The sequence below is a fragment of the Nicotiana sylvestris genome, chromosome 5, assembly GCF_000393655.2.
Source record: "Nicotiana sylvestris chromosome 5, ASM39365v2, whole genome shotgun sequence".
NCBI classification, from domain to species: Eukaryota; Viridiplantae; Streptophyta; class Magnoliopsida; order Solanales; family Solanaceae; genus Nicotiana; species Nicotiana sylvestris.
The window spans coordinates 19911334-19934509 of NC_091061.1; the positions used below are offsets into that span (position 1 = coordinate 19911334).

At 36.1% G+C, this 23176-nt stretch overlaps 2 protein-coding genes across 2 annotated transcripts; one reads left to right on the forward strand and one right to left on the reverse strand.

Annotated features, from left to right (window-relative positions):
• Positions 1 to 2464: 2464 nt before the first annotated feature.
• On the forward strand, positions 2465 to 11638 carry LOC104212547 (E3 ubiquitin-protein ligase UPL5). The gene is made up of 3 exons (XM_009761843.2): positions 2465 to 4451; positions 7401 to 7990; positions 10885 to 11638. Exons 1-3 carry the CDS (start codon positions 2660 to 2662, stop codon positions 11146 to 11148), a joined length of 2646 nt encoding a protein of 881 aa, XP_009760145.1. The 5' UTR covers positions 2465 to 2659; the 3' UTR covers positions 11149 to 11638.
• Positions 11639 to 13934: 2296 nt separating this feature from the next.
• Positions 13935 to 15694, reverse strand: LOC104212546 (induced stolen tip protein TUB8). Its single transcript, XM_009761841.2, has 2 exons — positions 15584 to 15694; positions 13935 to 14635 (listed from the first exon to the last, which is right to left on the reverse strand). The coding sequence occupies exons 1-2, from the start codon at positions 15596 to 15598 to the stop codon at positions 14189 to 14191; spliced, it is 462 nt and encodes a 153-aa protein (XP_009760143.1). The 5' UTR covers positions 15599 to 15694; the 3' UTR covers positions 13935 to 14188.
• Between the last annotated feature and the right edge of the window lie 7482 nt (positions 15695 to 23176).

Genomic DNA, 23176 nt, shown 5'->3' on the forward strand with positions numbered 1-23176 from the left:
TAAAAGACCCACAATATTATACGGAGATAGTGTTTCATGCATAGCCCTATTAAAGGGAGGATTTATAAAAGGAGATAGAACGAAGCACATTTCACCAAAATTATTCTACACACACGATCTTCAGAAAAATGGTGACATTGGTGTGCAACAAATCCGTTCAAGTGATAATCCAGCAAATTTATTCACTAAATCTTTACCAACTTCAACTTTTGAGAAGATGGTATACAAGATTGGAATGCGGAGACTCAAATATTTGAAACAAGGTTTTCATCAGGGGGAGTAAAATACGCGATGCTCTATTTTTCCCTTACTAAGATTTTTTCCCATGGGGTTTTCCTTATAAGGTTTTTAATGAGGCACCTAGTAATGCGTATTACTAAATATGTGTACTCTTTTTCCTTCACTAGGATTTTTTCCCACGTGGTTTTTCCTAGTAAGGTTTTAATGAGGCACATTATCTTTTAATGAACATCCAAGGGGGAGTGTTATAAATATATTATATTATGGATGTTCATTTAGTACTCCGTTGTAAATAAGCTTCCTGAAGAAGCTTATCCATATGGGACTCCACCGTAAATATGTTTATCTATTTAAGTACTCTATTGGAAATAAGCTTCCTGAAGAAGCTTATCACTTCGATACCCGGTTATGGATAAACATTACCCCCGGTAGAAGATTATCCATACCGGGTATAATAAGCTTATCCTTTCAGTACCCAGTTATGGATAAACATTACCCCCGGTAGAAGATTATCCATATCGGGTATAATAAGCTTATCCTTTCAGTACTCCGTTATGGATAAACATTGCTCTCAGTAGAAGATTATCCATATCTGGTATAGTAGCAGCTTACACAACAGCTACCCAGTTATGGATAAACATTACTCTCGGTAGAAGATTATCCATATCGGGTATAATAAGCTTATCCTTTCATTACTCCGTTATGGATAAACATTGCTCTCAGTAGAAGATTATCCATATCTGGTATAGTAGCAGCTTACACAACAACTTCCTTTCTTCTATAAATAGAAGAGATTTCAGTTCATTATGTACATCAGTTTGAATTCGAATAATATATCAGTTTCTCTCTATACTTGTCTTTACTTTATAGTCTTTATTTTATAACAAATCTCGAATTTTTGCACAACTTATACAATAAAATTATAAAACCTAAATATACATATTATTATAATCTTTAAACTCATAAATTTAAATTTTGAGAAATCTTGTTTCTTCTTATATGTAATTTCAAAATAGCTCAATCGTCCAAAAATAAGAGACAATTGCACTTCTAGTCCCCTAGCTATTGGTATAATTTGAATTTAGCCTTTGTGATGTATGATTAAGCAAATATAACCTTTAATTATTTACGTGTGTGTTTTGGTCCCTTCCTGATAGACAACATGTTATACTCACACTACTTTTTGAGTAATCTAACCTTCAGATATGAAGCAGAGGCACAAATTTACACAACACATTGATAATTAATTGATTTATATAATTCGTTATATTTATGAAGATTCACGTGCCAAAAGATAAGAAAAATGCACACTCAATTAGTTGAAGGTTGAATATACTTAACCAGATATTCTTTAAATTAATTCAACCAAAAAAAAAAAACAGATATCAGAAGACTAATTTATATTTTCAATAATTTAGAAATAAAAAGCATAAGTTTTCAAAAAAAAAAAAGAGAGAGAGAGACTATTACTACTTGATAAGTCAAACATTTTTGTTTGACTGTGATTATTATTTTAAATAATAATCATGGATCATAGTAATTTATGCAGATTCTCCATATGTATAAATTTATTTTAAAATAAAAATAAAAATGGATTTATACTGAAAGTCAGACATGTAGATCACAAATAATTCAAAGGTAAATAGTTATTTATATTCGGAGATTACACAAAATCAAACAATTTAATTGTAACAATTAGAACTTAAAGTAAAAGTACATATCACTTATCCATAGTTAAACGATAAATGGGTGTATGAAAGACACTTATTTTATATTCATCGAATACGAATAAATTTTTATTTTATTACCAATTCTTTTATTTTGTCTTTAGTTTATAAAAGGGTCCCGAATTAAATAACGTAAAATTATTTTCGTATAATTTATAAGTCACATATTCGAATCGTAAAATCAGTCACTAATATTTGTATTAAGGTAAATTGTCTATGTCACACTCGCAAGAGTATGATTTTTTCTTGTTTTTGCGTGAATGCGAGCACCAAATGACCCTTTTTACTAATAAAATAATAATTCACCCTTCTTCTTGTCCGTCTTTTTTTTTTCTTCTTCTAATATAATAAAGAAGATATTTATGTGCATGGATATGTTCTCCTCTTTAGAATAAACTATAAAGTATTAGTAGTAACTGAAAAAGCATGTAGCTCGCAGGAAACCTATTTTCGTCATTTCACACTACTTAGCGTAAACAAAACCTTCATTTCTTTCCCAATTTCATCACTCTCCACTTTCACGACCTTTTCACAGACAGAGTCTTATATAACTCTTTCTCTCTCTTCATGTTGTTTTTCTTCTTCTCCAATTTCTTGTTTGAATTTTGATTGAAGAAAAAAAAACAAAGGGTTTTGGTGATGGGGTTTTAATTCCATGGACTCATGTGTACCGTAAAACCCCCCGACTTCCAATGACGTCTAACGCCGGCGCCGTTAACAACCCCAAACGGAAGCTCGACGATTATGCCTCTGACGACTTAGTACCACCACCCTCCGCCGTCAGAATGAGAAAAGACCAACTTGCCCCTTCCTCCTTCACCGATGATTCCCGTCCACGTCATCACTCTCCGTCTTCATCCTCGACGCCTTCATCTTCATCGTCATCATCGATGATGCCATCGTCGCTGGCGTCATCCTCGGGCCGTCTTCAGTTCTTCGTCCGGTTATTATCCGGCGGCAACACTTTGGTGCTTCAAACCGAGTCAACTGACTCAGTGAAATCAGTTCACGAGAAAATTCAATTCATAACGGGAATACCGATAATCGAGCAGCGATTAATCTACAGGGGGAAACAGTTACAGTGGGAGCAAACGTTAGCCGAATGCGAGGTCCAAAACGACGCTGGATTACAACTCGTCGGCCGAATGCGGAGCACGGGACATCCGCAGGCGTGGCAGCTGATCAACGACTTAGTTTCTCAAATTTTCGACCTCTGCAAAGGCCAAAACCCTAGGCCTTCGAGTCGTATAAAGACGAGGCTCACGGAGTTTCTCACGATGACGCCACGTAACGATGCTGAACAAGCCGCCGAACACCTCCAGATTTTCCTCTCCTCGTGTGCTCCCGCAGCTCTCGTAATGCTTTATATGTCTCAAGCGAAGGTAAACAAAGATACTGCTGATGAATCGATTCGTCAGTTTGTTAATTCGAGTAAGAGTGTTTTGCCTAAACCTATATATATGCAATGTGCGCCTATAGTGTTAGAATTTTGTAAGTTGTTAAGTGGAGCTGCTGGTGTTGATGATTCGTTGTATGGCCTTTGTCGGAGTAGTTTAGGGGGTATAGTAGAGTCCATTGGCATATCGAGGTGGGAGAGTAATGGCAAGGATGTGATAGCATTGGGAGATATTTTCCCGTTCGTCCGCGAGCTAGGGGTTAAGTTATCACGTGCTTTGGATCCGAGTATGGAATCATTGAACGCTTTTATGGGCCCGTCTTTGAGTGATGTGCGTGATTTTACTGCGTTTATGCGTCCTGTCAGGAATGTGATAGGGGATCATGTAGCTATATGCAGTCCCATTGCTTTCCCGTTGCAGGAGGAATGCGGCACCAGTGAAGAGGGAAGCAAAAGATATGGAATGCCGTATTACAGAGAGCAGATTAAATGTTTGCATGATATTTACTTTGATTTGCTGGAAAAACTGGAGCTGTGTTTGAAGAAAATGGAAGAACTTTTTGTTGGGAAAGAGAAAGGAGAAGGTGAGCCCTTCGCACTTGGGTGGTCCCAGTATCTTGCAATTCTGAAGGAGATAAATGGTATTTCAAAGCTTTTTAAGGGCTCGGAGGACGAATTTTGGAAAAAAATGAGGCAAAGAAGGGTTTCGTTGTGTTTTCTGATTGTTAAATTTGCTAAAAGATCTGAAGATCATCGGTGGATACTGGAGCACAAGGAAGTAACTAATTTTGAGGCGAGGAGGCATTTGGCCATGATGATGCTTCCAGAAGTGAAGGACGAGTACGAGGAGCTTCATGAGATGCTCATTGACCGCTCACAGTTGCTATCAGAATCTTTTGAGTACATTGCACATGCAGATCCTGAGTCACTTCGTGGTGGCTTGTTTATGGAATTCAAGAATGAAGAAGCTACGGGGCCTGGCGTCTTAAGGGAGTGGTTTTTCTTGGTATGTCAAGCAATCTTCAACCCTCAAAATGCTCTGTTTGTTGCTTGTCCAAATGACCGTAGAAGGTTTTTTCCAAATCCAGGTAAGCTTTTCTTACCTTTGTTATTATTTCTTTGGCATTTTGTTTTGTATGAACTCGCAATTTTAAACCTTTTGTTAGTATTTGCACTTCAAAGTTTTATATGCTGAACATGCAATAAAATTTCAGACTTTGTTGACGTGACATGGTGGATACTTTATTTGTATTTGACATCGCTATCCTCAGCTCTAGTGGATTGAATGAATTGAATTTGCATTCCAGATGACAACCGAAAAATAGAAAAAAAACAGATTTCTTCACTTGTTTCATTTGGTCATTTGGTGTAAGCGAACCGCCATAGTTGATTTAGTCCTTTGTATATAAAAACTAACTGCCTCCGACACATCTTGATTCAGATTCTTCTCTTATTGCAAACCTGTCTCCTCTAGTTTCAAGGGCTATTAAGTATTCGCTTTACTCTTAATCATCATCTCATCGTATCTTTTTGAGTTATTAATATTTGTTCTTACCCCTTTGTACGTTTGTATAGTCCTTGTCCTCTATTCCCATCCTTGAGCCTATACGTGAAGCTTCTCAGCCAGGTTGGCAATACGCTGTAAATGAGAAGATGTTTGCTTTATACTCTAATGGTACTCGAGAGTTGTTTCTCTACCCCTAGTGAAAATATTATTGGTTGTTTTAATGGTGTTCACAATAATAGTTGGTCCAAATGCTTGGATTTATTTGCTTAAGGTACATTTGCTATACTTTGATTTTTGAACTTGAGTGGTATGTTTTCTCGGGGCTAAGATTACTTTGATCAATCTCATATTGTTTATGCATTCCGTTTTTCATTGGGCTCTTCATTGGTTGGACATCAAGCATGCATTTTTTCATGAAATCTTTAGGATGAAGTATCCCTGGAGCAACTACCGGGTTTTGTTGCTCAGTGGGAATCTATTGGTTTTAATACAAGTTTTATCAATCACTATATGGACTGAACCAGTCTGTTCGAGTATGGTTTTGTATGTTTAGCACAGTTATGCAAAAGTAACACAACTCATCTATTTGTTTTTGTGCTCAATTGGTACCCTGCTCGGAACCCGTGTATTTGCTTTGGTAATTCATATTGATGATATCGTTATGACATGCAATAGTATTAATCAAGAGGTTAATGTAAAGTTGAAACATCTCTATCAGCACTTTTAGTCTAAGAACCTTGATAGATATTAGATTGTGATAGTTCTTAGACGTTGAAGTGTCCCAATTCAGGTTGCACATTATTATTTCTCAGTGGAAGTATACTTTTGACGTTCTTGGGGAGGAGGAATCACATTTTGTTGACCTTAAACCATAAGGGACAAAAAGATATTGTAGGACTATTAATCAGACTATGGTCCAAGTGTTAAGCGCCCATTAGGGTCATTTACCTTTTCAATGAAATGTTAAGCCCCATTAGGGTCATTTACCTTTTCAATGAAATGTTAAGCTTCTACTAGGTCAGAAGAGCTTCGAGATCCCAGGAAATATAGGTAATTGTACTTTTTAAATTAAATTTACTTACCTCGTCAAATTTTAAAAAATGATTGTTTGATAAGGTGAACCATCTCCAAACACTCAATGTGATATTGCCTTTTTGGTGGGTATTATAAGTAAGGTTTTTATCTTCATATGATGTTCCTTCGGACGCAATGGCATCCTTCAATATGTGAAATATACTCTAGGATAGAAGGCTTCAACAAAAGATTGACACGGTCACATTTGTATAGACATTCAGTTGGGATGTTGTGTTTTGGTTAGAAATTTGGTGTCTTTGAAGAAAAAGAAATAAAATATGGTTGTTAGCTCTAGCCTCCAGGATAGAGCAGAATATCGAGCCATGGTGGTGACTACTTGTGAAGTTATATGGATCAAACAACTCTTGTGAGAACTAAAATTTGGAAATACTAGTTAGATGAAACTTGACAAGAGGGGTTGCTCTGATGGTAAGCAACCTCCACTTCCAACCAAGAGGTTGTGAGTTCGAGTCTCCCCAAGAGCAAGGTGGGAAGTTCTTGGAGGGAAGGATGTCGGGGTCTATTTGGAAACAGTCTCTCTACCTCAGGTAGGGGTAAGGTCTGCGTACACACTACCCTCCCCAGACCCCACTAAGTGGGATTATACTGGGTTGTTGTTGTTAGTTAGATGAAACTTGTGTGATAATCTAGTTGCACTCTATATTGCATCAAGTTTGACGTTCCATGAAAGGAAAAAACACATAGAAATCTATTGTCTTTTTGTTGGAGAAGAGATTCATCGGGGACATTTTTATTAAATTTGTAACACCAAATGAACGTCTTGTAAGAATATCCACCAAGTCCTTCGTCAGTCCACAAATTACTTATATATGTAAGGAGTTAGGTAGATACTATATGAAGGTAACAATTTGAATGGGAGTGTTAGACGCCCCCAAGGCTTTGGTATAGTGGTTAGAGCGCAACGCGTGATATGTTGATTGGACGCACATCACGAGTTTGAACCCTACTGCAGACAAAGCCTGCTAGTTAAGTGGATTAGGATAGAGATGTGGGCACATTATCCCCAGAGTTCGAACCGAGCACCACTGGCCTCGGCGATTTCTCGGTTATCAAAAAAAAAAAAGACAGTCTGACAGTCAATAAATGACAATTTTTAGCTTTCTCACACGAAGTTGGAAATTCGTGTGAGATGACCATACTGATCCTTAGCCAGAAAACTTTCTCACATGAAGCTAGAAATTCGTGGTTCGCTTTTGTTTGGGTTGCACTGCATATGGAGTACTTCCAAGGCATAGTATCATTTTTTTTCTGTTCAAGATGTGTGGTTAGACAAGCTGAATATTTTAGTTAATAGTGAGTGTTTCCATCTACTTGGATGAACCTGCAGTGCATTTAATAGCTATGTTCTGTTTGGAGCAATGTTTTTATTTTGCAAGACAATAGTAATGCTCTTGTTATTGGGACCTTATCTTCTTACTACATATTTTTATTGCAGCGTCTAAGGTGGACCCTTTGCACCTTGAGTATTTTAGCTTCTCTGGCAGGGTAATTGCTTTGGCCTTAATGCATAAAATACAAGTTGGTGTTGTCTTTGATCGCGTGTTCTTTTTACAATTGTCGGGCAAGAATATTTCATTAGATGACATAAGGGATGCAGATCCATACTTGTATAGCAGCTGCAAGCAGATATTGGAGATGGATCCAGAGATGGTGGATCAAGATACTCTTGCTTTGACATTTGTTCGTGAAGTTGAAGAGTTAGGATCCAGGAAGGTTGTCGAGCTTTGCCCCAATGGGAGAAGTACTATGGTGACTAGTAAAAACAGGGAGCAGTATGTTGAGCTTCTTATTCAGCATCGCTTTGTCACATCCATTGCTGAGCAGGTAGCTCATTTTGCTCAAGGTTTTGCGGACATTATAACTACCTTAAGGCTCCAGAAATCCTTTTTCCAGAGCTTAGATCTTGAAGATCTTGACTGGATGCTCCATGGGAGCGAAACTGCTGTTTCTGTGGAAGACTGGAAAGCACATACTGATTACAATGGTTACAAAGAAAGTGATCCTCAAATATCTTGGTTTTGGAAGGTATTTGTTCCTTTTTTTTGATTCATATATTTCTGTTATTGAAGACTTCATTCCTTTTTTCATGTTCTTCTTTGTTCTGTTAATATTCAGTGCAGAAGCTTGATTCTTTACAAGGGTATCGTTCCAGGCAAAACCTATATTTTCTTCTATCTTTTCTCTTTTTCCCTTATTTATTTATTGGAGGAGGGAGGGTTTTCATGTTAATTTTCTTTTCCAAAAAAGTCTACCTTCCTAATAGTAAATGTCTTTTTTTGTGTGGAGAGATTCTGAATCCAACGGACACTGTTGAAGGAGAAACCTTAAGGAAGAGTCCGTTTCACCTGTATGCCTATTTATATCGCTATATTTTTTCTCTTGAAACTGCAGCTGTTCATATTTGCTTTAGTTATTACTTTATTGTTAAGGTAAGTTACAGGGACACCCTTGCTAGACCGCTTAAGTTACAGATACCTAAGGTCTTTGTGAAATTAAGTGGCACCCTTTCTTTTTTGATAAAGTGACACCCTTGTTAGACCCTTCAATTAACAAGTGAGCAAATGAATTTGTTATGACCTGTGTGTCCTTTGTGCTTTATGAAGAAGAAATTATAGGCTAGGAAATAGAGAAAGAAAGACCTAACCTCGAAACAAATTAGTCTGTCTTAAAACTTAAAATACTATCCAAAAAGTGATGATTACCTATGTACCCAGATAAACTTAATTTTCAAGGTGCAAATCTTTGAGTTAATATAGAGAATACAAGCTGTAATATGACATGTTAGGTACTTCCATTAATTTCTTTTTTCTTTTTCCCTTTTAATTTAAGGTCAGGTCAAAAGAAAAAAGCAGTTTTAGTTTCTAGAAGGGTATTGTCGGCGTAAATTCACGTTTTCGTGTAAAATCAACAGCTTTTAGCTCATTTTTGAATTTTTGACATAGAGGTGTGTGTAGCAAAACTAAAAGCTTAGTGGTTTTCCTGTAATTTTAATATTAAGGGAGAGATATATCCAATTTGGGCAATCTAGAGGGGTTGTTCTCGGTATTTACATGATAAAGTATGGTTAGGTTATGATTTCTAAGCACTACGGTATTCCCTATCTTGATACCCTTTTTTTGTGCTTTGATGCTGGAGTATGAGAAGGTAGTGGAAAAAGAAGGAACAATTCCATACATAGTTGTTGTTGATCCTTATTATCAACTGGAAATTTCCTTTTCGAAAGAACTTTGTTGATGCATTTTCTTAGATTTCCATTCCTCGAGCTTAAGATGCTTTCAACTGGAACCCTGGGTCCGTTTTGTTGGTTTGAATTTTGAGTTTGCAATAAGCTAACCCATGCAAGAGAGTGCAAGTGACAATATTTTGCTCATTGCAACATTTACTTTACCTTTTGCTTTGCCTTACACAACACCCCCCCCTCCCGTGAAGGGAATGGTAACAGAAGATTCATATAGCAGCCCGGTCTAGTTTGGAGTTAATAATCTTCCTTAACTCTTGTGGAGACTGTAACTGGTTGGAGGTGCTGACGAAAGTTTTAAAGGTCCTTGTGTTTCTTACTCTGTTTTTAAGATTTTTTTTAGTCTTAAGGGCGTTATCTTCTTTTGGAGAATGAGGATATTGTCTTCTTCTTTTTCCTTTTTTGGTTGGGTAGGGGCCAGGGGGGTTGGAAGTTGAAACTCCTGAAGGACTTTATATTTCTATAGCCTGAAGTGAATGAAGGGTTACAGAAGATTCATATAGCCAACTGGACTAGTATGGGGTTAATATTCTTCTGTGGCTCATGTAGAGAGTGATTGGAGATGCCAAAGAAGGTTTTGAATGGCTAGTCTACTTGAGAGAGCTGTCGATCACCACTATACCAACAAGAGGTGGACAACGGGACTAGATATGATTAATATACTTGGCAAAATAAAATAAAATAAAATAAAATATACATATACTTGACAAAGTTTCTAAACAACAGATGATACTTCGAAGAGAAGAAAAAGGAGCAAAATTCATGAAAAGAATTAATCGAATTGGCCAGTGTTGAAAGGAAGTCTTCTTTTAGAGGAAAAAGAAAAGAGAAGTCTTCAACTCTTCTGTGATCACTCAACGCTTGGATAGATAGAAGAGAGAAGCAATTACTTTATAGAATTGGTTATCTTTTTCTTTTTTCTTGAAGGTCAGGGGTGACCAAATAGAGGCTAATTTTAGGCTATGGGGAGTTGCTGCCCTTGGCTCACACATTTATCCACATTCTTAGGTGGACTAAGAATCAAGAATGAAGCCATTGGTTTCTGTGAAGAGCATCTTGCAGGTTAAAAAAATACTTTGAATCTGGGTGTAGCAATTTATCTGCAAATTAACTATAAAAAGGTTCGTTCAGTTGTGCTGTTTGGAGAAGTTTGCAGTCCTTTTGATCTTCTATAGTCATCTATGGAGATTTTATTTCACCTCATCTCTCATTCTACATAACTTAAGAAAGGATCTCTGGGTTGAGAGCTGCAAAGTTGTGTTTGAGTAGAATGCTAAACAAGTTGAACAATGCCAAAAGATAAGTCTTCTTTGTCCTGCTTCAACAAATCTAAAGTTTGAGCATACCCATGCCATTTAGAGCTACCCTTCTTTTGCATTTAGTAGTCTTGTGTCTTTGCATTTCACTTGTGTGAATGTTATTGAGGCAATAAGCTGCGCGAAGATCCACTTGTATGTGTCTCTCAGTGCTTGGATTAATGCAATTTTTATGTAGAAGACAGAGTTGGACAAAGCAAACGAACAGGTATCTGGTGGTCTCTGGATATAAGTCCTGGATTACCTAGTTGTTCCTAAGGTGGACTTTGGAACTTGTTGTTACCACTTAGTATTATGAGGATGAACCTTGGTTTATGAGATCTGATTCAAACCAATTTAAAGTTTGTTTTCTTTTGTTCCTGCAGATTGTTGGTTGCATGTCTGCCGAGCAGAGAAAGGTTCTCCTCTTCTTTTGGACTTCAATAAAGTATCTTCCAGTAGAGGGTTTCGGTGGTTTGGCTTCTAGGCTTTACATCTACAAAACCAGAGAGTCTTATGATCGCCTGCCTTCGTCACACACATGTTTCTACCGTCTATGCTTTCCTCCTTATCCATCCATGGATGTCATGCAAGACCGACTTCGCATTATCACCCAGGAGCATGTTGGTTGCAGCTTTGGTACGTGGTGACATCTGTGATCTTCTGGGACCTGAAATCAACTGCACATAAGATATGTAATCAGCTTGTACATATGTATAGGATATGCTCCCATTTGGAACTTGACTGTGGTAAGGTTTTTTTGTCTGGTTTAAATGGCGGAAGGTTGTAGTTCTAGCCCCCACCCCCAACAACCAATTTAACTTTTATACAGGTATAGTATCTGTTAATAAAGTAAGCAAGAAGGGTCAAGTTTTTCTTTTAATTTCTAATTCTATTTCTTCCTTTTTTACTTCTTAGGCCTGGCCTCTGTTTCAGTTTCTTTCCTCACTCCTTTCAACTCACGTGAGGGTGTTTATATTGTAAATATTAGAGCTTTCAAATTTTTGTCATGCTAAAAAGAGCATGCCTTTGGAGCTGGTATTTTAGTGTTCACCTTTTAGTTAGGCAGCAAATGTACCATTTGTATTGAGTACAATATTTCTGATAGTTACAGACTTGCAAGCTGGGATTTGTTCGGCATCTCACTTCTGTTATGGTTGAAATCGTCAACTTGTTTTTGATATGTCAGACACCCTCTGACTCAGTGTCGTTCTTTCTGCCCCTCATTCGGGAAATTTGTATAACAACAGCAATAATATACCCAGTGTAATTTCACACAAGTGGTATCTGGGAAGGGTAGTGTGTAAGCTTACTTTATCCCTATCAGGTAGAAAAGTTGTTTTCGAAAGATTTATGGCTCAACGAGAACAAAAATATGGCAGTCTAAAGGAAATACGGTAGCGAAGTAGACATGAGCAGAGAAGATTTAAAAATAATAGGCTAAAAAGACGAGAACAATATTAGAATAACCGATGAAGAAAGGTAAAATGTTCGACTATCCACTACCCTAATTCTAGACCTTCACGCCTTTATATAAAGAGCTATTTCTTCGGTAAGCTGAAGATCAGCCATATCTTGTCTAATTTTCTTTTTTCAATACTTTTTAGGCCTACCTCTGCCTCTTCTTAGACCCGTCATGGCCAATCTCTCACACTTCCTCACTGGGACATTTGTGTTTCATCTTTTCATGTGTCCAAACCATCTCAACCTTGTTTTCCGCATTTTGTCTACCATGGAGGCCACTTTCATCTTATTCCGAAAATCCTCATTCCTAACTTATCCTTACTAGCATGCCCATATGTCTATCTCAACATCCTCATTTCCGTTACTTTTAGCTTCTGGACATGAGAGTTTTTGACTGACCAACACTCCGCCCCATACAACATGGTCGGTCTAACAACCACTATATTGAACTTATCCTCAAGTCTTAGTGGCACATTTTTATCGCATAAGACATCAGATACCTCCATTTCATCCACCCCGTCCAATGCGATGTGTGACATCCTCGTCAATCCATTACCTTGGACTACTGATCCAAGATACTTGAAACTCCCTCTCTTAGGAATTACTTGTGTATTAAGCCTCACTTCCACGTCTCATGCGTTGCCTCACTGAACTTGCATTCCAAGTATTTCATTTTGGTCTTACTCAACTTGAAACCTTTAAAATTTACATTTCGGTCTGTCTTTAAACATCTAGCCTAGCATTAACTCCACCTCTCGTCTCGTCAATCAAAACTATATTATTTGCAAATAACATGCAACATGATACTTCCCCTTGAATGTGTCGCATTAACTTTTCCATCACTGCAAATAAGAACGGGCTAAGAGCTGGTCGCTAGTACAATCCCATCACGACTTGAAAGTGTCTAGGGTATCCTCCAACTGTCCTAACTTGGGTCTTAACTCCATCATACATGTGTTGGATCGCTCTATCTATGCAACAGGTATACCTCTAGCCTCCAAACATCTCCATAGAAATCTTCTTTGGGCCTTTGTTGTATGCCAATGAACACCATATGCAAGTCTCTCTTCCTCTCCCTATATTGCTCCACCAATCGCCTTACAAGGTTTATAGCTTTTGTAGTCAATCGTCCTGGCATGAATCCGAACTGGTTCTCAGAAATAGACATACTCCTCCTCACCCTCGTCTCCACCATCCTCTCCCATACTTTCATAGTGTGGCTTAACAACTTGATACCCCTATAGTTGTTACAATTTTGAATATCACGTTTGTTCTTATACAACGAAATGATTGTACTCCACTTTCATTCTTCAGGCATACTTGCCATCCCAAAAATAACATTAAACAACCTCGTTAGCTATTACAAACCCGCCCTTTTGAAAAATTTGTGAAGAATGGCAATACCTTTTAGTGAAAACGAGCACTCCATGTTCCACAAGAATAGTATGATAGATGAAAATACTATCCAGAATTAAAATAGGATGGTTGAAATCGGAAAATATTGTCGGGGTGTTATGTGATTAAAAGATATACATATACTGAGGCTCTTCCGCTGCTAAAGTACCCAGCATATCCACAAGATGAGCGTTGCAGATATATAATACTAAGATGATTGTGTGAACATATAAGATTAAATAATATTAAAAATGTCCACATTGGGTAGAAGGTGTAACTAGGACACATGAAAGGTTTAGTTGGAGCAACATAATAAGTGAGGATTCATAGTCGAATCCAACTTGTGATTGAGATATACTAATTATTATTTTTATGGGTGGGGAGGGGGGAGGGGTGTTTAACCATCCGGTTTCTGAAACTTATGTCCGTCAAGGCGGGGGAAAATTTCTCTGCAGAAAAGTTTTCTATTCTTAGGATTAAAACCCGAGACTTTCGGTTAAGGCTGAGGGATCTCAACAGAATCGATTTTTTGTTTTCTAAAGGAGTAGGAAACCTGAGCTTCTAAAGACACATAACAGGCAAAAAGATATAGTAATCCTTTATTATTCATAGGCAGAGATCAGATCTCCTCTCATCTTCTCTTACAACCATAAAACTTCACACCTAAATCCCCACAAACATAGCCAACTAGGTAGTAGTGATAATAATACTAACAGTAGTACTAGTAAATATATAAACCTTAACTTGGAAAATGAAAATATCAAAAACCACCCATCATTCACCAACCAGTGCACTATCCATTTTCACTCCTTATAAAAAGAGTAGATCAGTTTACTCTTCAGTTTTCTCCACTGGAACTTCTGTGGTAGCCTCTGCTGCAGCTAGAGCTTCAGTTGTCTCATCAACTTTTCCTTCTTCTGCCTCAGTCTTCACTTCAGCTAATTCTACTGCTGGAGTTTCAACTTCAGCAGAAGCTACTGTTTCCTCAGCTGCAGGTGCTTCTACTTCTGCTTTTGCAGCTTCTTCAGCCACTGTCTCCTCTGCTACTGTGACTTCTGCTTCTGTCGTTGCTTCTTCAGCTACCGCATCCTCAGCAGCTGGGGCTGCTTTCTCTTCAACTGGAGCAGTCTCTTCTGCCGGTGCTGGTGTTGTTTCGGTCACAGTTTCCTCCGCCACATGTGTTGGCGCGGATTCCTCTGACTTGGGTGCCTCTGGTGTAGTTTTCACCTCGACCTCAACTGGAGCAGTTCCTACTACTTCTACTGGTGCAGATTGAACCTTCATAACCAAAAACAATTAAAAAGAAAAAGAATGAAAGAAAGAAAGAAATATCTCAATGAATATGAACGAGGCAAATTGCTATCAATTCCTGAAGTAAGATCATGTTACAAATGAGAATTGAATCTGCTTTGTCGAAAAATTATGATTTCTTATATATAAATTGTTGAATTCACATAAGGAAGTGTAGTGAGGGAAGTTGATTCAAAAATTGCTTTAAGTTGCAAATTTGGATCCTAGGTATTAAAATTCTTGCATTTTTTGTATATCCTTACCAAAATTTCTAACCTCGCCGCTATCGTTGGTTGATCATCGAGCTAAAGATCATATAGAATGAACAATCCAAAATGGTGAAATGGGGTTGCTACTGCTTTTATTTGAAAGCCAAGATTTGATTAATCAAGGTACTATTGATCATTGACGTAGTATTTTTCGAATTCTTGACGTTTTAAATACACATATTCAAACAAAATTCACCCGAAAAGGAAAAAAAGAAAAAGAAATATGCCATTTCCAGGTTTAATTTTCAGTAAGAAATAGTTTAAAATCCCTTGCGCAAGAATGATTATTAGCTTGTTTTCTTTCTCAAAACAATGATCATTGATCCCCAGTCCCCACTAGACTTGATTCCAAGATTAAAGGCTAACTGATTAATTATACATCAGAAATCTCTATAATAACCATCATTTATAGTAATACTTCACTATAACGGCCAAATTTTTTTTGAAACCAATTTTTTATATTATGTTATAATACATGTTATCTATATCAGCGCCTCATTATAACAGCCAAAAATATTTCGGGACAAACAAGACTGTTATAGAAAATTACTATAGAAGAATTGCTAGCTAGCTGATCTTGCTTAGAGTAAATAAACATTAGGTTCTTATTTGAAAAAGAAAAAAAACAGGGAGAATAATCAATGCATAAATAACCAGAAAAATATACCTCAACACTGGCCATTGGAAATGGAGAAATAAACTTGAAACTAAGATTTGAAGAAAGAGTAAAGAAGAAACAGAGCAAAGGTGGCCAAAGTGCTTTGAATGTGAGACTGATGATGAGAAATGATCAATTGAGGTCTATTTATAGGGAAGTAAAATGTATTATATTAATTAAATATTTAAAAAAAGGAGAAGAATCTTAAGGGATATACAAATTGACATCTCACATCAGTGACATAAAAGGTGGGACAAAATAGGCAGGTCTAGTTGTAAATATATTTGTGCTTTACTATATCTTTAAAAGTATTAAAACAACTCAATAATACTTGGTTTCTATTTTTTTTTTATATATTTTTTAAGATGAGAGTCTTCTTTCTGCAGATATTATTGAATAGTTGATCCATTTATCTCAAAATTATTCTATTTTTCTTCCTAACAAGTAGACATTGGTGATACTAATCGGTTAAGAGTAAGTTATAATATTACTCTTTGATTGTTTTGATATAGAAAAGATTATAGCTTGTAATATCATTATTATGATTTCTAATATTTATTTTAAGAACATAAATAGTTAAATTGAATGTAATTTGACTCTAAAAGTTGGTTAACTTAATCATTACTTAACTGTATAAGGTTGGAGCAATGGTGGATTCAGAATTTAGACATGTATTTTAAGTTGAGAAAATAGGTTATGAAATATATGTTTTGATTTATAAAAAAATAGCCGCTACCAATTTTAAAAACTTTTTATAATTTTTAATGCTTAAATATTTAAATTAATAAAAATCAAAAAAATTCCACTAAGGGCACTCATCACGATCCGTCCCGTCCCGTCCCGTCCCATCCTATTAGTTTGTGAGACCGGACGAGCTTACAGTCATCCCGTTTATTTTGGCCCGAATAAGGCCCTATCTCTTTAAGTTCTGGACAACCTTAGATTTATTTATGGAATTTTTACACCCTATAGAAAACTTTAGTACCATATTTATTTTAAATAAATACCATTTTAAAATATTACATCCTATAAATACCTTTTATCTTTTATAGTAAAAAATCTAAATATAGTTACATCCTACAATTAAGGCACCATATATGCTAAATATTATTTTTCTCTCTCCCTTTTTGTATTTTCTCTCACATAACTACCGCATATCTGCAAACCCCAATACAATCTCTCTCTGTTTGCATACAACCAGACTCTCTTCTCTCACAAACCCTAGTTTCTTAACTCTTCTCCCACCCAAATTCTCAATTTTCAATCCTTAAACTATCAGAATCATCAATTACATATACGTGGAAGAGTCCAATACAATGAGTGTGACATATCTCTTTGCATCTGTTATCAAAGAAATTGACTCTCAGGCGAAAGGCTTCACGGACGGCGGCAAATGCGTCTTGTTCGGAGACATCCCCAAAGACTTTGCCAAGAGGATAACATGGAAAGATTCCTTTTCACGTACCTTTTCAATTTTTGTAGATGTGTTAGGGGGCTGACCAGCCGAAATTAATGGCTGGCCGCCGGCCGGCGAAGCCATAGGGCTGTTTCTCTCTCTAGATCGCCCAAATCGCCTGTTTATATTCAGTTGTATTCGAATGTATTCTTCAGCTGTATTCACTTGTATTCAGGTTTAATCAGTTGTATTAAACTATTTTATTTAGCAATAGTTAGTTGTATTCAAGTGTTTTATACAACTGTATTCAGTTGTATTCAGTTGTAGTTAGTTATATTCAACTATTTTATTCAGCAGAAGTTAGTTGTATTTTGTTGCATTCAAGAGTTTATTCAGCTGTATTCAGTTGTATTTTTGTTGTAATCAAGTATTTTATTCAGATGAATTAAGGTGTATTTTGTTGTATTCAACTGTATTATTCATATGTATTTCTCTTTATTCAGCTATAATCTTATTATGTATCTTTCAAATACAGAATAAGGGATCGTTTTAGTTCGTTGAGTTAAATTAGGAGAATATCATGTGATTTTATTTCCTTCCGTTTTTAGCGCAAATACGTTACTGTATTTAATGTTAATGTCGCTTGAATACAGCTAAATACATGTCAAACTTAGCTGGAATTCCAGATTTTATGCCTATATTTTTGGTTGTATTAATAAATACAACAACTTAAATACATGAAATACATTGTATAAAAACATAAAAGGAATCTATAATACGTAATATAGCAAAGAATATCTATAAATGACTAATTAGACCAAAAAGACGGTGCTTTATGAAAAATTCTCTTTATTTATACTTGTTTGTCACACACAAGTGGGGTGAGAATTAATTAATTAACTTGGTTGTGTAAGCCCATATTATGTGATTTTTGGAAATAGCAAAGTCACATGCATGATGCATGGTGGTGGAGGCCATTTGCTATAACAACCATCGTATCTTTTTCTTGAGAGGTTTATTCTGTGTTTTGTGCAGTCTACTACTTAGGTGACTGAGACTATCGTGCTTTCATGTTCGTGTAAATTTTTTATAATTCTTTTTCTGTTTCTATGCAATTTGTCCTATTTCTTTCTCTAATTACATTTCTTGGTTTTAGCTCCACCCCTCGTCCTCCCTGAGGCGGCAACAACAACAATCCAGTATAATCTCATTTAGTGGGGTCTGGGAGGATAATATGTACGCAAACTTTACCCCTACCTTGGGGTAGGGAGGCTGTTTCCAAATAGACCCTCGACATCCTTCCCTCCAAGAACTTCTCACCTTGCTCTTGGGGAGACTCAAACTCACAACCTCTCGGTTGGAAGTGAAGGTTGCTTACCATCAGAGCAACCCCTCTTATCTCCCACACAGAGGCGAACCTATATATGTATGATATTGAATGGTCATCCGTAAACTTCGACAAAAATCTTGTTTATGTATGTATGATATCTTGAAAATAGTTAATTTGAATTACTCCGAACATTAAAGCCTTTAGAGAGCATTGATTGAGCAAAATACTGATAGCCCTGTTGTATTAAAATTCTAGGTCTGCCACTGCTCTCACAAAAATTTATTAATTGGTCGAGGAAAATTTATGTATATTTGATGGTCAAACAACTTAAATTTAATAAAAACTGACTTATCTTGATCCAATTTCTATAAGTATCATTGGATCATGCAAACTATTGGCCTTATTTACGTAAAATCATGCAGATTTCTTCCAAACGCTTCCTCTACGGCATGCAACAATCATTCGCTTTCTTACTCTAATATCGAAGCTCACAGTAGCACCTAACAAGATAAAACTAAATAAATAAATAGATTAAAAAAAGGAAACAAATAGGTGTTGTCACCACAAAGTATTTCTAAATGTTACTGAATCTTAATGTGCTTGGGTAATTTTACCAGGCACAAAATGCAATAATTAATGCACCTATCTTTTTAGGAAAAAAAAATGAGAAAATAATTTTTTTTTTGCTTCAGAAAAAGAGAAAATTAGTTGTATCGGCCTTGTCTCATATTTTTGAAAGTCAAACGAGCTTTCATTAGTAAAAAATTTCTTTAGACTCTAAGCTAGTCGAATAAGCGCAATTGATCGCTCGATTCAAAGGTGAAATTGTCCACCTAAACCATGAGAGATGAAGCAAAACTGACCAGCTTTTGCTTCACGACATCGAATCATCTTTCGATAAAACAACGGTATAATGCGAGAAAGTCACGTCCGCGTCATGAATGATACCCTCGTTTTCCCCATGCCAACTCCTTTACTAGTTATTTCTAAAATCATAGATGCGCTTGACATACATAGAAACTACTTTTTAAATGACATCGAAACATTTTTGCCTCACAAAGTGCTTTATAATATCAGGAATAGTGATATACTCAAACTATAGTATAGAAGAAATAGAATAGCATAACATTTCTTATTATGTTGCACTCTGATTTTGTCTTTTTTTTTAAGAAAAAAATATTGTTTATATTATGAATTTTTTTGAACTTAATAGATAAAATTATCTATGTTGTTCGTTCTTCTTTACATGAGAACAATAACCCTACCAAAAAAATTGTGTCATCACATTCACATCCATATTCAGATTGCTATGGGGACAATGGACATGAAGGGGCAAACATTACGGCCAAAACTTTTTTTAGGGGGCTAGGCCGGCGCTTATTTGGCCCCCACTCACAAATTGTGATCATTTACGCCCCCAAATTTCTTGGATTTGATTTATGTTGCTGGCACCTTTCATTTTCATTCAAATACATCACAAAACTATATTTTTTTTAAAAAAGTGAATAATTTAAGAAAATTGAAATGCACCTTGAGTTTGTAAAATGTTACAACATATACATAATGCTTATACGCAATCGTATTAAGTATGTTTTCATGATCGAGGCCATGTATTAGAGCCTCAGAGGTGACAACGCAACAGGACAAGAGGGAGTATGTGTTTCTTTTTTTATTGACCTTACACGATATGACTTTGAATTAATCAGAACTCCAATACGAGTATACGGACCGAAACCAAAAAATACAACATCAAATATACAGTTAAAGCTGACCTCAAACCCCATTTTCAACTATAGACCCCCCAAAAACATGTACAAGCTGACGTGGCAACTGCTTTTTAATTAAATTTATTCCAAAGTCTACAAAACCAGGTGGGGCCATACAAACCGCCCATTCCTAAAGATATTTTGATCAGGTGGGTCCCTTATAGACCTTTAGATGCTTTCCAGATATCAATCTCGTGCTCATTGGACCCCACTTGCTTTTTTGCCACGCTGGAATATTGTCATTGCCACCTAATCTCTGCTCATATCTACTCCTAAAGTCTAAATATAAATAGATTAGATTTTTTATATTAATAAAGGAGTTTAAATCATTTTATTTTGTAAAGAGTGATATAGTTGCAAAAGCCCGAGATCTTTTAAAGTGATTGATTTTTTTTATAAGTACACTAAAAAAAATACTATCAAAACTTAGCTTTTGTCGAAGGGAGTTTTTTGTAAAAGGATGAAAATACGTGAGGGTAATTTTGTTGTTGTTGGGCGAGAGAAAAATCATTTTTTAATTTCATCATGATCGCAGAAAATAAACATTTGTGTTGATCGTGAAAAAAGTACTCGTTGCTTGCAATCGAGAAAAATAAGATTAAATTGATTGAATATTTCTAACCTCACAAATTCTGTTATGTCGATCGATATCAGGGGCGAATGTAAATTATATGCTATGGGTTTAATTGAAATTAATAATTTTAGCTTAGATTCTATATATGTGTTAAAAATATACTAAATAATATACCTCTTGTGTTTTTAGTATATCCTAGTCATTTTGAAAGATGGAGAACAAATAATGTTCTTGTTGAAACTTTTCAAAAAAAATTAAATGGTCTTAAAAACCCTATGATGCCTGGCTAATATAAACTGATATGGAAATAAAGCTACATCATAAATGTTACATCAATTCAATCAACGCTAGTCCTCTATTAAATGATGGTCTCCTGGATTGTCAAAGCATTATTAACCCTATGTTGGCTTCTTACGACAAATTTCTCAATAGGGAAGTTAAAGCAAAATAATGAAAAATATATTTTATGAAAGGAGAATTTTTTTTTGAGAAATTTTTTTCTTCAAAAAGTAAGCCCTTTTTGGAAATCAGACACCGAGAAAATTACTTTTCATTACAAGAGAAAAAGTACTTTCTTCGCTTACGTTTTTTTCGTAATAGTTTATTTTCTGTTTCTCTTGAAGAGTCTTAGATAGTAAAAAATAGAGAGGGCAGCCCAGTGCAACAAGGGTCTATTGTACGCAGCCTTACTCTGCATTTCTGCAGGAAGTTATTTTTACGGCTCAAACTCGTGACCTCCTGGTCACATGGCAGCAAGCCAGTAACTTTACCAGTTACGCCAAGGTTACCCTTCTTTCTTCTTCTGTTTTACCAAACACACTCCATTTTTGGTTTTGAGTTAATACCTGGCACAAATCTTTCTCTTTTTTTGTCATATAAAACTTTGTTCCACTTGTTCGTGGTTAAATAAAAGTAAATGAGTTTAAAATTTGTTATAAATATATTATATTATGGATGTTCATTTAGTACTCCATTGTAAATAAGCTTCTTATTCATATGGGACTCCACCGTAAATATGTTTATATATTTAAGTACTCTATTGGAAATAAGCTTCCTGAAGAAGCTTATCACTTCGATACCCGGTTATGGATAAACATTACCCCCGGTAGAAGATTATCCATACCGGGTATAATAAGTTTATCCTTTCAGTACCCAGTTATGGATAAACATTACCCCCAGTAGAAGATTATCCATACCGGGTATAATAAGCTTATCCTTTCAGTACCCAGTTATGGATAAATATTATCCCCGGTAGAAGATTATCCATACCGGGTATAATAAGCTTATCCTTTCAGTACCCAGTTATGGATAAACATTACCCCCGGTAGAAGATTATCCATATCGGGTATAATAAGCTTATCCTTTCAGTACTCCGTTATGGATAAACATTGCTCTCAGTAGAAGATTATCCATATCTGGTATAGTAGCAGCTTACACAACAGCTTCCTTTCTTCTATAAATAGAAGAGATTTCAGTTCATTATGTACATCAGTTTGAATTCGAATAATATATCAGTTTCTCTCTATACTTGTCTTTACTTTATAGTCTTTATTTTATAACACGTTATCAGCACGAGACTCTGCCATCTCGAGCAAATATTTTGAAAGTATCTGAGGTAAGAACTTTCTTTTCCTAAATAATGTCAAATCTTTCTAAACTTGAATTTGTAGCCCTGGATATATCGGGCAAAAGCTACATGTCTTGGGTGCTTGATGCTGAAATTCATCTTGATGCGATGGGTCTGGCAGACACCATCAAAGACAAAAATCAGGCATCAAACCAAGACCGTGCCAAAGCAATGATATTCCTACGCCATCACCTTGATGAGGGCCTGAAAATGGAATATCTTACTGTTAAAGATCCAGTCATACTGTGGAATAATTTGAAAGATAGATATGACCACCTGAAGATGGTCGTTCTTCCACAGGCACGATATGATTGGACTCATCTAAGGCTACAAGATTTTAAATCTATCAGTGAGTATAATTCTGCTATGTTCAGAATTATTTCCCAATTGAAGTTATGTGGTGATAATATTACTAATCATGATATGTTGGAGAAAACTTTCACCACTTTTCATGCCTCGAATATGCTCCTGCAGCAGCAATATCGAGAGATGGGATTTAAAAAGTATTCTGAACTTATCTCACATCTTCTTATAGCCGAGCAACATAATGGGCTATTAATGAAAAATCATGAAAGCCGACCTACTGGTTCTTGTCCATTCCCTGAAGTGAATGAGACGAACTTCCACCGGGCTAAACGTGGAAAAGGTCGTGGCCCCAGTCGTGGTCATGGTCGTGGTCGGGAAAGAAACTCTAATCATGGTAATAATAATGCACCAAAGAACATTCCTCACCACCAACAGTGGAAAAGGAAGGAACAAAAGTATGAAGCGGTGCAAGCACCAAATGCAGAAAATCCATGCTATAGATGTGGAGAAAAAGGGCACTGGTCACGTACCTGTCGTACGCCAAAGCACCTGGTTGAGCTTTATCAAGCCTCCCTAAAGAAGACAGAGAAAAATGCTGAAGCA